Below are 14,520 nucleotides of genomic sequence, written 5' to 3'. Positions count from 1 at the left end.
CTGAGTCAAAGTCAAAGAATCCTTACAAACACTTCATAGTCCCAAATACGTTATCTCCTAACATAGCAGTTCTTAAAATGTGGTTCCACAAGACCCTTTCTCAGGAGGGCTGTGACGTCAAATTTATTTTCATAACACTAACATTTACCTTGCCCTTTTCACTTTCATTCTCATAACCAGACAGCAGAGTCTGCAGGTACACGACGTAGGATACTCCAACAGACTGCAGAGGGAGGTATGAGAATCCCGCTCATCCTCTATTAAACCAAGCACTAAAAATTACAAAAACATAAAGCAATGCTACTTCTCATGGTGGTGGTGGAGTTTCATAAAAATATTTAGTGGTTTCATTTTAGAATCCATTATTTTAGTTTTAACTTTTAATATGGTTAAAACTCATCCATTCTAACCCATAGAAATAAAAACCTCTGAGAATCTTAAATTTTTTTTTTTGGGTACTGGGGATTAAACTCAGGGCTTGCCAGGCCAGCACTTATTCTACTGAGCTATCTCCCTAGGCCCTCTTTAATCATTTATAAAAGACATCAAAAATAAGAACACTGCCATAAAATGTCCTTAGTAACCAACAAAGTAGTACTCGGTTTCCCAATGGAAATTTTAGGCAGCTAAAATGGTAACAAGCCTAAGTGTTAAGGTTTTTTTTAGAACTCTTAGTATCTGGAAAAGTTGTAGAAGCTCCAAAGTGATGCACATGGGAGTTATTTTCTAGAGGTGATGATGCACACATTAAAGAAATACTTAAAAGGGGAGAATTAAAATACAGTCTAACCTTACTGAAAATCTTCTATGACAAAGGTAGAAAGCAATTTTCCTTCTATGTGAATGCCTCATTTGACTGCTTTAAGAACTATTTAAATTCCATTATCCACCAATTTCTTTTTATTTAGCATTAAAAATTCCTAATTTAACTTGTTTGGTGCCTCAGGATCACCATTACAAACAGCAGTGGCTGTACTATACATAGCAGGTGAAGTACCAAGCATGATGAAGAAACTACTCTTCCCTCCTCAGCTACTGAAACACCAAGACTGCAAAAGCCTTGCCCTGGAGGTGATAACCCTGCCCTGCCCTGGGCACAGATGTTTACCTGACTGATTTTATGCCAGCGCACTGCATTACATGCTACTTGGTGTTGCTGTCTGTTACTCAGCTCAGATCCAGAAGAGATGGTGGGATCTTTGTCTTTTCCTAGCACACCCCAGCACTCTCTTGGCCACCTGCATTTCACCCTTTGTTTTTTAGATACTACTTAAAATCAAGCAACATTAGTCATTCAGCTCTGAAAGAGTCCTACATCCCCTCAACTAACAGCAACGTGACTTAATTAGAAAAATCTATCTTCAACTTATATACAAACTTGCTGAACTACTGAAATTTTATCAGTCAAGTACACCAACCCAGGAAGAAACTCTGAAATGTATTTTAATCATTCTGATCATGAAAAACACCCTAATCTTTCATTAAAACCCATGAAAATGTAAACTAAATACTTTACATTCAATTTGCTACAACCATAAACAATGTTACTAACAATTTTCTCGAATTTGTAGTTTGATCAGCACATTCGCATTTCTCCCAACTGTACAGTAACTGCCAACTGTACAGCCAAGAAAAGAAGAGTTAAAGTAAGCTAAAAAGTGGCAAATGGCACCCGTATGTAGCTGAGCTGGGACTTAACACAGTGCCGTGGTCTTACCGGAAATCCAGAGCTCTTCGTGCAGATCAGGGCTGCCTAATCCCACCACGTTTTCACTCATCAGTGCAGGTGTAAGGTCCCCTGCAGGCACGTCTAGCACAGTGCTCACTGCCTGGCAGCACTGCATCTCAGTTCTGAAATGCCCCTCCAGGGTTGGGTCCCCAGGGCAACCGTGTGTGTGTCGCCAGGGGAGTCCTGGCGTGTGTGTGTGTGTGTGTGTGTGTGTGTGTGTGGCCAGGGGAGTCCTGGCTCTTTGAAAAGGCCAGGATCATGACAGCTAGCGCCCAAGTTCCACTCATTCAACGAATTCCTAGCTTACTGGGTTACTGGGAACTGGTGAAACAAAGAAGAGGGTTTAGGTGGAAGAAGACGGTCACGAGAGGCTCAGCCTAAGGTGCAGGCTTGTCCCTGCCACCACCTTCTTCTCCATTCCCTGGCTGCAGCAGTTTGTATACCCCACCATGACAATTCTGCCTCACCTTGCCTAGAAATAACCAGGCCAAGCCCAGCTGAAGTCCTGGCAACCACGCCCTCCCCAAGTGAACTTTTTTCCTTTGTTTCTTTTTCTTGGTGTTCTGTCACAGAAATAATACAACATACTTGCCTTTAACATTTTCTTATTTGCTGTATTCTTGCCACACTCTCTCCTCAGCTGCTCACTCATCGCTTGCAGCTCTCGTCCAAAGTGGATCATTCTTTCTATGGCAGCCTGACTCCCTCCACACAACTGGCGCCTTAACTGACTGGAGTCAACTTCTGCAAGCAAAACAAACAATTTACTATCTATACAGAGAAGAAATGAACAGAACATTTTTGTTAAATTTTGTATACTGATTTAGTAACTACTTAAATACTTCATCTACACCTGCAAATTTTAAAACTCTAATATGGAAGTTTGTAGCTAAAGGCAGTATTTTTTCTGGGTCTCAAGAGTATAGGATCTGGGGCCAGGGAGATAGCTCAGTAGAATAAATGCTTGCCTGGCAAGCACAAGGGCCTGTTCTGCACAGGGGGAAAAAAGTATAGGATCTAATATCCAGAATGTAGCCAAGAGATGACCCCATTCAGTGTTTAGAATGGACTATTAGATCATAGAAAACTTCATGAAAGTTAGCATCAAGTAATATTTAAAAAGTAATATGAAGAAAAAGACACAATCTCTCAGGCTGCTTTAACTGACATAGAACACAAATGGAATAAAACTTTCCTAGGTGCTTGCCTTTAAGCGCAAGGGCTTGAATTCAATCCCTGGTTCTGCTAAATAAATAAATAAATAAATAAATAAATAAATAAATAAATAAATACAAACCTTCCTAGAAGGAGAGAAACTAAATGACTCTAGGAACAACATGGAAGATACATTTTATAAGGATTAAACTACCAGACAAAAATCACCCTTACAAAGCACTTAAATCTGATTAACAATGACTAACCCACTTTAAATCCTTAGTAATAAATCATTAATATGAAGATGATCATGGCTAAACTCAGTCTTTACAATGACCTGAGACAGTTGTTTTACCCATTTTACAGATGGAGAAACTGAGACAATGAGCACTTCAGTACTTTGTCCAAGGTCAAACTGGCTAGTAAGTAGCAGTTGCAGAAATCAAACCCAAGTAATCTGGCTCTAGAACTCTTGCTCTTCATCACTAATGTAAAAGAATTTGTGAGGGTGAGTTTCCTAGTCTCTAGCAAAGTAAAACTAAGTTGTCATTTTAGCAATTTGAACAAATACATTTTAATCTGAAAATACCAAGAAATGTACTGTTGCTATAGAATTCTAAGAAATCATTTATTAGCCTCAATAACTTATATAGTCTCCATTTAGCAGGAATGTTGGTTGATGGTTTAAATTTAAGGTGTAATGCACGGCGCATAAATTTCCAACAAAATAAAATCATGCACACAAATTATCTTGCACTTTTTGTTAAAAGGAGAGGCCATAATTGAGCATCTTCTATGTGCATTATCACATTGGTATTAAATGCATTTTAAAAATTCTATTCAATTAAAAATGTGTAACATCTCAACTCATTTCGCTTTACTAATATCAAAATAAGTTTTCAAAAATACTTTCATCTCCAAACTTAAATACCTTATAGCAGTGATGGCGAACCTTGTAAACTCTCAGTAATACAGAGCCTGCTGCCGCACATGCGCCACAGGTTCGCCATGCTGCCCTAAAGGCTCCGCTCTCAATCAGAGCTGCATCCTTGACAGCACTGATGCTGAGCCAAATGGACGGCTGAGCAAAGAAAATGATGTGGCACTCAGAAAAGCAATTCCACTGTCTAACAACCCAATCTCAGAAGAAACTTCAAGTATTTAATTTTAAAATTTGATTTATGTTCATCAGCTGTGAATCAGTACAAGTAAAAACATAACCTCGCAGCCATCATTTTTATTAAAAATGTAAGAAATATCACTGCAGACCCATTTCGGTGTCACAATCTTCCATTTCGTGGTCATGTTTAGAGCTACCATTTAGGAAACCATTGGATGAAGTTTCTCCAACTCCATTGGAGTAGTGATCTGTTTCCATGTCTACATCATTACTGAAAACGAAAAAACAAACCTAATTTTAGGAAAATCATATTTGCAGCTTAAATATGTTTAAAATAAATTGCTACAACTACATGTCCTCCCTACTTGTAAACTAACTTTGTAAGGCAATGGCATTCTGCAAAGAAGGTAATTAGTTAAATTTCAAATTATTCAAAGCCAAACACTTACTTGACTTTTAACAAATTCAGAGCTCTGGAGGTTAGGGAGAAGTACAAACTATGCTGAGCTTTATAACTCCCATCCATATGGAAAAATCATACTTCGGCATAATACCTCTATGTTCCAAACTCAGAGCTACACTTCCTCCTGCATCAACTCCTGCCCCTGAATCCCCACGCAACTCCTCTGCCTCAAGCATTTATTTCTGGAATACAAGCGGGGAAAAAAAAAAAAAAACCTTCTCCAACAAACAAAAAAAATCCCACTCCTAGAACCCACTGCACTTCTTTCTTGCCCTCATTTTCAACCCACTTCTAGAATATACGTTCAGCTTAACATTATATTATGGCTTTTGTCTTTATAACTTAAAAACACAGTACAGTGATACATGCCTGTAATCCCAGTTACTTGGGAGTCTGAAGCAGAAGGATCACAATTTTGAGCCCAGTCTGGGCAACTCAGTGAGACCTTGTCTCAAAATAACCTGGGCAAGGTCCCTGATTCAATCCCAGAATCCCAAATAAAACAAACCAAGCTTTCTCAAAGGTAAACAGTACTTCCTAAAAGTGCTCGGTCTCATTTGCTCCTGCCTTTCAGCACTCAACACTTCACAGGCTTTAGTGGACAACAGTTGTACTGGTTTGGCAAATCTGCACTTGTGCTATTACTTATTTTAGAGATGGAGCCTGCCGAGTTGCCCAAGCGGACCTTGAGCTCTCACTTCTCTTGCCCCATCCTCCCAAAAGCTGAGGTTACAGATGACATGTCCACGGCACCTGGTCAACAGTGTTCATTTTAAACTGCTGTCATGGATGACACATGGACAGTTTGCTATCGTTAACCATCCCACACTGTGCTTCTGTGCCAGTGACTCCATCTATATTGAGGTACACAGTACTTGGCATACTAAAGGTTGCAATCGCTTATCCTTTCAGACCCAGCCGCACATTTACAAGCAACAGGTAATAGTTAATACAATGAAAAGCTGGGATATATTTAAATAAAAAATGGCATTTCTAATTATAAAAGCAAATGAAGATACATCTGGGAAGGTGGGAACAAAAGCCCCAGAACTCCAGAAAAGTCTTACTTAATCAGAAAAGCTTATTTATTAACTAGACAAAATCTTAGAAATACCAAAACCCAACTTTAAAAACAATTTAATGAAAATCCTTATTATCGTTTTATAATGTATTTGGTACAGAGTCTCACTATGCAGCTTGGACTTGTAGCAATCCTCCTGTTTTTAGCCTCCCCAGTGCCGGGATTACAGATGTGCGCCACCACGCACAGTCTAGGGTAGTTGGCTCAGCATGCCCAGGGGGAAGGGCCAGCATGGCATGTGGTGCTGGGGATCAAACCCCAGTTCCTGTGCTTGCCCAAGCAGGTGCTTAATCTGCTGAGCTATCTCGCCGTCCCTGAAAAATCCTTATCATCACTACTTTTGATGGTTTAATAATGCACTAAGCTGTCTTCTAAAAAGACAATTCAATTTAGTATTTGAGAGGCATTCAATCCTTTACCTATATTTAAGGCAGTGGCACGTTCTGAGTGTGGTACTACAGGTATCATGAAACAGCCTCCATCCTCCAGCAGCGAACACAAAACTAACTGTGTTACACAGCAATCATGGTCAGTATGATAATGAAATCCTCAAGGTTCAGTTCAACACATGGTGGAGGTGTGACTCAGGGTAAATGCTCTAGATGTGGCAGTTTTGCAGCCTAAACAAGAGTTAGGAAGGGGGTGTAGGAGGGCAAGGGGAAGAACATTTCAGATGGGGGAAAAGCCCAAGTTTGCAAGTCACAAATCCTGGGGAAATAATCGCAGCTCTGCAACTTACTACATACTAATTATTGACCTTTTAAAAAAAAGCTATTTTCTGGTATTCAGCTCTATATCTGTAAAATGGTTTAAATAGTTAATACCACCTATTGAAGGAAAGCCATTACGAACCACAAAATAATTCGTAGCCGTTTAGCAGCATGAAGTAGTTCAGAAGGTTACTTGCTTTCCCTCCCCTTGCTAGATAGAAAGGAGGATGCTATGTCACCAGCCCATCTGGACTCAAGCAATAAACACCTTCCGTCATGAGGGTAGGACCTAGGAGAAAAGTCCTACAAGTGGACTCTAACCTTACCATCAAGCAAAGGAGACTATCAATAATAAAGTATTAAAGAGCTTAAAATTTCATTCATAATTTCTGTACATATATTATAATTTTATATTTTCCAATGTCAGCTCCACTGTGAAAGACCACCCCAACCTTCTCAGCAAGTCAGCCCCTTTCCCAATGATCTGATCACTTTTGTGATTCTCTTTTATGATCCATAACCCAACAGCACCTTTGCAAATCTGTCATTGTATACATTACAGATAACAGAGTGTTAGATTAATCTCCAAACTTTCAAATAAACTCCTTTCTGCAAAACATTTCAAGCACGATTCTGTGCTAGTGAAGTACTGCACTGATGAACATGCCCCAAAGCCCAACAGGATCAAATTACAGCACAAAGTCAGTGTCAACTGACTTGGGTGCTGAACAGTTCAACAGACTAAATGCACACAAATCTGATCAATTACGCATCAAGGATTTCTAGCAGTCATGAATATTAACTACATCAAGGTTCACAGATAAGCTTTCAAAAAAGATTCTGTGTGAAATGAGCTATTCTGAACTCTGAAAACATTTTATATATTTACTTCCCCAAAACACTCAGAGAAATTAGCTCTAAATTGTTCTTAACAGCAGAGGTTGAATACACGGCTGTGGCTTAACCTGAAAACAACACTGATGTGATCACCCAGACAGATCTGTGGTTGGCAGAAAGACAACGTGTGACCTCACCTGAGGGAAAAGACGAGTAGGGGAAGAGGAAGCAACTACGGAAGAGCCCGTGCGCACACCACTACAAAAGTAAAGGAACTTAGTATATATACCCTTCTTCCTTCCTCTCTTGGTGTCTGGGCACCCCCAGACCTCCTGTATTAGTAGTAGAAGCTGTTGGCTTATCCTGATGGGAAAATTCAGGAAATCACTCACCTGGTGAAGCTATTAACTTGCTGTGACCTTGACATATTTATACTGTTCAGTTCTGGTACATTCAAGTTAGATGACTGGTGTTTACTATGGCAATATGATTGATGTCCTTTATTCAATATTATACCATTACTACAACTTTCAAAACCTGGAAAAAAAGAAAAATACACCACATGGAAACAGAAACAGTACATTATTGATTAGTTTATAAATACTGTTCCCATAGTTTGATTTTTATATTTAAAAGTTTTTTAGAATTTAAGAAAATCAACAGATTAAATAGTAAACAGTGTCTTCAGGAGGAAAATACTCCACCGTGAGCTAGTTACTATCTCTTCTAACACGTAATCTTCACAATCTCCCTATATGCGTACTACAGTCACACTCTGTTTAGCAAGAAGGATACGTTCTGAGAAATGTACTGCTGCAGGAAGGTTCAGTATACAGTAGTCAGTCCCTCACTACTTTGAAATTCAACTTTCACAGACTCACTGTTTCACAGGTTTTCAAGAAATATTCGTCTAAATTATTTATTGTGGATTTTTTCATTATACTGCAGGATTCTGCAGTACCACAGTATACATACGTTGTTAAAATTACGGAGCTTTACAAGTATAGAAAATGGCTTAAGAATATTAAAAGTACTTTTTAAAGCATGGGGAAGATTTATAAGAGTATGGGAAAGGTTTATAAAGCCTTAAAATATAAATATTAAAATAAATATAATATCGCTACTTTACTGATTTTCACTTAGCATGGGGTGTCTGGAATGTAACCTCTGTGACAAGTGAGGGACCACTGTACGTACTCACCTAAAAGACAGAGCTGTACTACAGCACACCTAGGCTAGCTGGGAGCACCTAGCATTCCCTGGCTCTGGCCATGGAGAACAGGTTACTCATCTGAATACTCACGTAGACAGTGAGAACACAATGATAGCTAATTGTGTATTTAAACACAGAAAAGGTACAGTACGAAATACGTGTCATAGAGATTTTTTCAGCCCTGCCTTTTCTAATCACACAGAACCACTGCCTTGCATAAGATCTGTCATTAACATAAATGTTACTTGGAATATTGTCATTATGAATACATTTCACATTTGAATACATCGAGGCTCCGAGTTTACAACCCTGAGGTGACTATATGACATTTGACAGGGGAGCTGGCTTAGAATACAGACAGGAGCATCACTCTTTGTGTAGGGAAGCAATGTCAGTACACTGAGACACAGTAGTGCATAAAGAGTACATACTGATTATGAGAACAAGCAAACTGTTACTCTATGAAAAAAAAAGTAAGAGTTGACCTGTTTTAGAAAGTGAAACATAAAGATGAAAGAAGAGTGTTGGGAAACACAGCTCAAAGAAATAAACAAAGGAAAAGAACTAAAAATAGACCCATGGGAAGTGATGTCATAAGAGCTAAGAAAGGAGAAAACTGTAATTAAGTGAATACCAAAATCCACAGAGGAAGACTGGGATAAGAAAGGGAAAGGAGCAGATGGGACTGTAGTGAGCAGGCCGGCAAGAAGATGCTCGGGAAGGACAGAGAAAGGCAGGCAGCCTGGCTGGGCTCAACAATTGGTGGCAGAAGGTATCACAGCCTGGTCACCTTTGGATTTATACTTCATCAGAATACACAATTACCTTTTTATTAATAAATAGCAATGATTTAATTTTAATAACTCACTTTGAATGCTGACACTTGTTTATGAAGACTGAATAAGCTGTTCTCAGAAACAGCTCTTCAAGTTACCTCTTGGTACTGAACATAGGACTCTCAGTCTATAATATTTTATCCAGAACATTGTGGAATTTAATATACACAATTGCAAACCAGCGATGCAGAAAATGTTTAGATTTTAAAAAGAATTTTTTGGCTCAAAATTCTTTTAAAAAGAATAAAAGTTTAAAAATAAATAAATAAATAAAAGTTTAAGGGTAATTTCATAAGACTGAATCTCACCAGAAGAATGTGCGGTACTCCCTTTGCCTGGTGCTAAGTTGTGAATATTCAGTCCATGGCTGGGGCTCAGACTTGGGCTACTAAAAGGTCGAGGACTAACAGGATAACTGTCCTGAGATTTTGGACTTCGGCCTCCCAAACACCGTACTTCACTATCTGTACCATTCACCATTTCTATAAACTGACGCACTCTAAAAGAAAAAAGAAAAATTTAGACATAACCTCGAAGTGCCCTTTTGTTTATGTAGCAGCAACAGATTTCTGAAAATATTTTCAAAATATTGTACTTATCAGGGTTTGGTCCTCCCAGAAAAATCAGAGTATACAGCAAAAGATGAGGATAAAAATACATCTACAGCTATAATAAATAAAATTAAAATGCACCCCATCTTTAAAACCTAAAGGTAATTGAATCTCCAATACTTACACATGGTGTCAAGTCAAGCAGCACCTGAGATGCACACAGGTAGTTCCCCTCTCACCTTCTCGACCCAGGCACCACTCCCACGTCTTAGCCAAAGGGCCCTTGTTTTCACTTTCACTCAGAAGTAAAATAACTGTCATTTGCCTTAAGAGAGTTTATGTTGCTCACAAGAGTTGAAATTTTAAGCGCAATCACATCTGATTGAAAAATAGCCCGCCGAGGAGAACCACGGTATGGGCCAGCAAGTGTGCTGTGGGGCGAGCACATTAGAAGGACTGAAAGCAAGAAGTCCAACAGGCAATTGCACACCTCTGTTCACAAGTACATTATACACAAAAGCCAAGAGATGGAAGCAACCTAAGAATGTCCCAACAGATACGTGGAATATTATTCATTCATCCCTTCCCATGAAAAGGAAGGGAATTCTGGCATATCTACAACACCAAGAACAGAGGACATCACGAAAAGTGACCATGCTAGTCACACAACAAACACTGGCTTCAGGGGCCTCAGAGAGAGGGAAGAGAGAAGTCACTGCTTGCTGGACACATAGCATCAGGTGGGGAGACAAAAAGGCTCTGCGGATACACAGGGCCGATGGCTGCACAAAAAATGTGAATGAATGGACAGCTACAGAACTTCACACTTAATTGTCAAAATGATAAACTTTATACTTTACCACAATTTTTTAAAACACTAGGGAGTTACATACTTTTTGGGACAAAAAATAAGATACCCATCTTCTACATAAGATCTTTACATTTTTAAACACAAGAGAAAGAATGATTAAAGCACATAAAGATCAAATACACAGAAGATGCCAGGTGCTCACAGTCTTTACAACAAAAGTGGCTTTGTTTTGGTTTGGGTGCTGGGCACTGAACCCAGGCCCTCATGCATGCATTATAATAAGCACATGCTCTACAATGAGCTACACCCAAAGCCCCAAATATTTCTTTTTGGGTTTTATGAGACAGAATCTTGCTATGTAGGGCGTGCTGGCCTTCAACTAATGGTGATTCTCTTCAGTGCTGGGATTACAGGTATGCGCCACTATGACCCTCCCCCAAAATGTTGTTAAAAAAACCTCAGTACTTAAGTGGGGTACAAAATTATATGTAGATATTTGGAGAAAGGTAAGGAAAATTAAAACCATGAAAGCATAAAAATGATTTTAATTATATAAATAACAAATATGCATAATGTATAAATATAGTACTTTATTAAACTCACTTTAACGTGAAAAGGAGATTGGGGTTTCTTTCAAGTAAACTTGGGTATAATTGTTGTGTTGTTTCAATGGCTTCCCCCATTCTTCCTGCTAACACCAATTTCTGAATTCCTATTCAGAAACAGAAAGCAAAACATTAATTTTAACAAGATAAATACTTAGTGGACCCTCAGTAAAAATGTTCAGTTAGAGAAGCCTTTAAAATAAATTGTTATTAATTTCAGGCTCATTGAGACAGGTTCTTGCTTTGAACTCTCTCTGTAGCCCAGGCTCACCCCTGCACTCACAGTGGTCCTCCTATCTCAGTCTCCCAAGTGCTCTGATTACAGGCATGTGCCACCATGGCAGCTCTTAATTTGTTTATTTTTCTAAATCAGTTTCCATGAGGTGGTTCAACGAAATACTTCAGACATATTTAAAAAAATAATAAGTACTTTCTCAAACTATTTTTAAAAAATTCTCAACTAACATACAATACAGGAAAACACGAATATTAAAATTTAAATACTGTTATTAAAATATTTGTATTCTAAACACAATTATTTATTTTTTAATGTATTTGATACAGGGTCTCACTACGCAGCTTGGATTCAGAGTGATCCTGTTTTCAGCCTTCCCAGCACTGGCATTACAGGCATGCGCCACCACGCCTGGACTTGGTAGCTGGCTCAGTGTACACAGGGGGCGGAGCAGCATGGCATGTGGTGTAAGGGATTGAATCCTGGTCCCTGCACTTGCTTAAGCAGGTGCTTAGTCCACTGAGCTATCTCGCTGGCCCTAAATACATTTAGAAAAATGTTTTAAAAGAAATAATACATAAAAATGTTTAATTGGATCTCTTGAATATAGGTATAGAAAAATATTAGCCTTTGAAGAGCTGACCTTAACACTCACTAGGTTTTGACCATGGGCCAGATATTTGTTAAATTAGAAGCTGGGGGTACAAAGGAGCAAGCAACCATCACTCAGCAGAACTCAGTAAGCTGGGGAGAAGGAAGCTCACAGCATGCTCCGACCTGTATGCTCAGTTCTACTGCAGCAGTCAAGCTACACAATTTGCCCATCTGTTTCAGTATCACCTCCTATCTCTTAGCCATCACACCACACCCGGTCCAATGACCTCCAGTGGACTGGTTAGCAGGCTCACCTGCCTTTGTTAAAAGGGCTTGACTGACAGTGCATGCAGCCAGCACTACCTAAATGTATACAGCAAACTAGATTCAAAGATATTTCAATTTCTTTCATATACTATCTCCACTATTTCATCAGAACCATAATGGGGATGACTACTTGAAACAAAATTAAAAAACTTTTTATTAAACATTCTCTGAAAGCTTAAGAAAACATTTAAAAGAAACTGATAAAGATATTTCTTACAAAACTTTCTACAAAACTGTATCTCTTACACATAGAACTCTAATGTAGTCCTGTAATTTTAAAGTCACTTTTCTAAGATAATGATGAAAATAAATTTGAGGCATCCATTTTAAATTAATACATCTGAAATTTTTTATTTTATATTTTTACGTATTCAGTACAGGGTCTGTAGGGTCTCACTATGTAGATCAGACTCGTAGTGATCCTGTTTTCAGCCTCCCAAGCACTGGGATTATAGGCATGTGCTACCACACCCAGTCTCAGTCACCATCTCAGCACGTCCCGGGGATGGGGCCAGAACAGCATGCTTGGGGTGGAACTACGACCCCTGCATCTGCCTAAGCAGGCACTTTAATTCGCGGAGCTACCGGACTGGCCCCCGAAAATTTTATTTCAAAAAATTTTCTAAAAAATAAAGTAACCAAACCTATCACTTGAAAATCACTGTTGGCCATGTACATGACATCCTTACTTTGTCTGTTCTTAATGGAAGCTAATTCTTCTAGAACAGTCTGGTCTGTAGATCTGGCAAAGGCCTCAGCCGTGGCACAGTACCCATGGTGGACAAGGTAAGATGAAACCATTCTGAAAAAGAAGCAGCAGCTTTTAGTCAAGACAGTACAAGCTTCATACCACAGTTTGTATCACCAAAGTACTCTGGTATTAGAAAATCAATCTACTTCCCAAAAAAGTTAAGCTTAAGAATCTCAACTTTAAGTTGAAAGAACATCATTTTGTTCTAATAACACTTATTTACAAAACAGGTAATTGCAAACAGTATGGTGACTATTCTAAAATATTTCTGGAGAATCAAGGTCATTCTTAGGTTCTTGGTTTCCCTTTAATCTTAGACCCCTTCCTATTCATTTCCATAATGTTCTATCTACTAAACATAATTTCTATTTCACCTTTATCATATGATTTACCCCTATTAAACGCTGACGTTTGTAAAGTATCCTTCTATTTTAAAATAACATCAACTTCCTTTACTCAAGAGTTAAACAAAGTATGAATAGAAAGAATACTGTGGAGAACTCAGAGAAAGAATCATCCAGAACAAAGTCTATGAGGGTACAATCAACATGAATCAGGCTTTGGATCTAAGTTGACTAATGGGTTTTTCTCAGAAAATTACTTAAGTATGATTTATAGGTAACAAAAACACTTTGAACAAGTTTCTTTTTTATGTAAAAATCCATCAAGTAATCAAAACATGTACTTACACATAATGTGGCTAAGAAAAACTAACGATCCAACAATACTAATCCAAACTGACATCTACATTCAACTGTTAAACCTGTTAAGCACTACTAAGGATCAGTTAGAAAATGATGGGCAATGGTTCACTGGGCAGGTGGCTGGGAAAAGCACAGGATGGTGTCGGGGGGAATGTCTTAAGCAACATATTTTCATCTCTGACCAGCTATTCAGACTAACTTAGGGAAAGAGGGACTTTGTGAATAGACTTCCTGAGAGTTCATGGGTTTATGGTATCAATTTCACAAAACTTGGGCAGGGGTGAGGATGGGATTAAGGTAAGCATTTCCTCCTCTGCTATAGTATTTTGCTATGAGGCCCAGTGTAACCACTGATCCTTAAAGAGACACATTTTCTGCTCTGCTGCTGGCCTCCTCCTCCAACATTATTATTAATGAATTCTAAGTATTTATGCTGCAACTGGGAATCTGAGTTTTTCTTAATTTATTTGGTAGAAAGTCTCACTACACAGCTCAGACTCGTAGTGATCCTCCTGTATCAGCCTCCCTAGCGCTGGGATCACAGGTGTGTGTCACCATGGCCGGTTCTGGGGCCGGGCAGGGCACACCTGGGGTTTCGGGGCTGGCACAGCATGCGGTATCAGGGATCAAACCTGGGTCCTTGTGCTTGCCAGGCAAAGGACTCAGACTGCTGAGCTATCTCCCCAGCCTAGGAATCTTAATTTCATAGACACTTAGTCCTTGGTCTTTATTTCCTTTATATTATCTAAATGTCAAACAATGATTTACACAAGAAGCATTAAATTAGAAAACAAATTT

The 14,520-nt window shown here is 38.9% G+C and overlaps 1 protein-coding gene across 1 annotated transcript in view; it reads right to left on the bottom strand.

Moving 5' to 3' along the window:
* Nucleotides 1–14,520, bottom strand: part of Ranbp9 (RAN binding protein 9) — a 92,929-nt gene that overhangs the window by 9,372 nt on the left and 69,037 nt on the right. Inside the window, exons 7-12 of the mRNA XM_004628349.2 lie at nt 12,957–13,069; nt 11,110–11,218; nt 9,453–9,643; nt 7,488–7,632; nt 4,154–4,275; nt 2,322–2,473 (exon numbers count right to left, since the gene is read on the bottom strand). Of these exons, the coding sequence (XP_004628406.1) occupies nt 2,322–2,473; nt 4,154–4,275; nt 7,488–7,632; nt 9,453–9,643; nt 11,110–11,218; nt 12,957–13,069 (832 nt within the window). The remainder of the gene's footprint in view (nt 1–2,321; nt 2,474–4,153; nt 4,276–7,487; nt 7,633–9,452; nt 9,644–11,109; nt 11,219–12,956; nt 13,070–14,520) is intronic.

The sequence above is a fragment of the Octodon degus genome, unplaced genomic scaffold (assembly GCF_000260255.1).
Source record: "Octodon degus isolate 3935 unplaced genomic scaffold, OctDeg1.0 scaffold00023, whole genome shotgun sequence".
NCBI classification, from domain to species: Eukaryota; Metazoa; Chordata; class Mammalia; order Rodentia; family Octodontidae; genus Octodon; species Octodon degus.
This window is presented reverse-complemented; position numbering and strand designations above follow the sequence as displayed.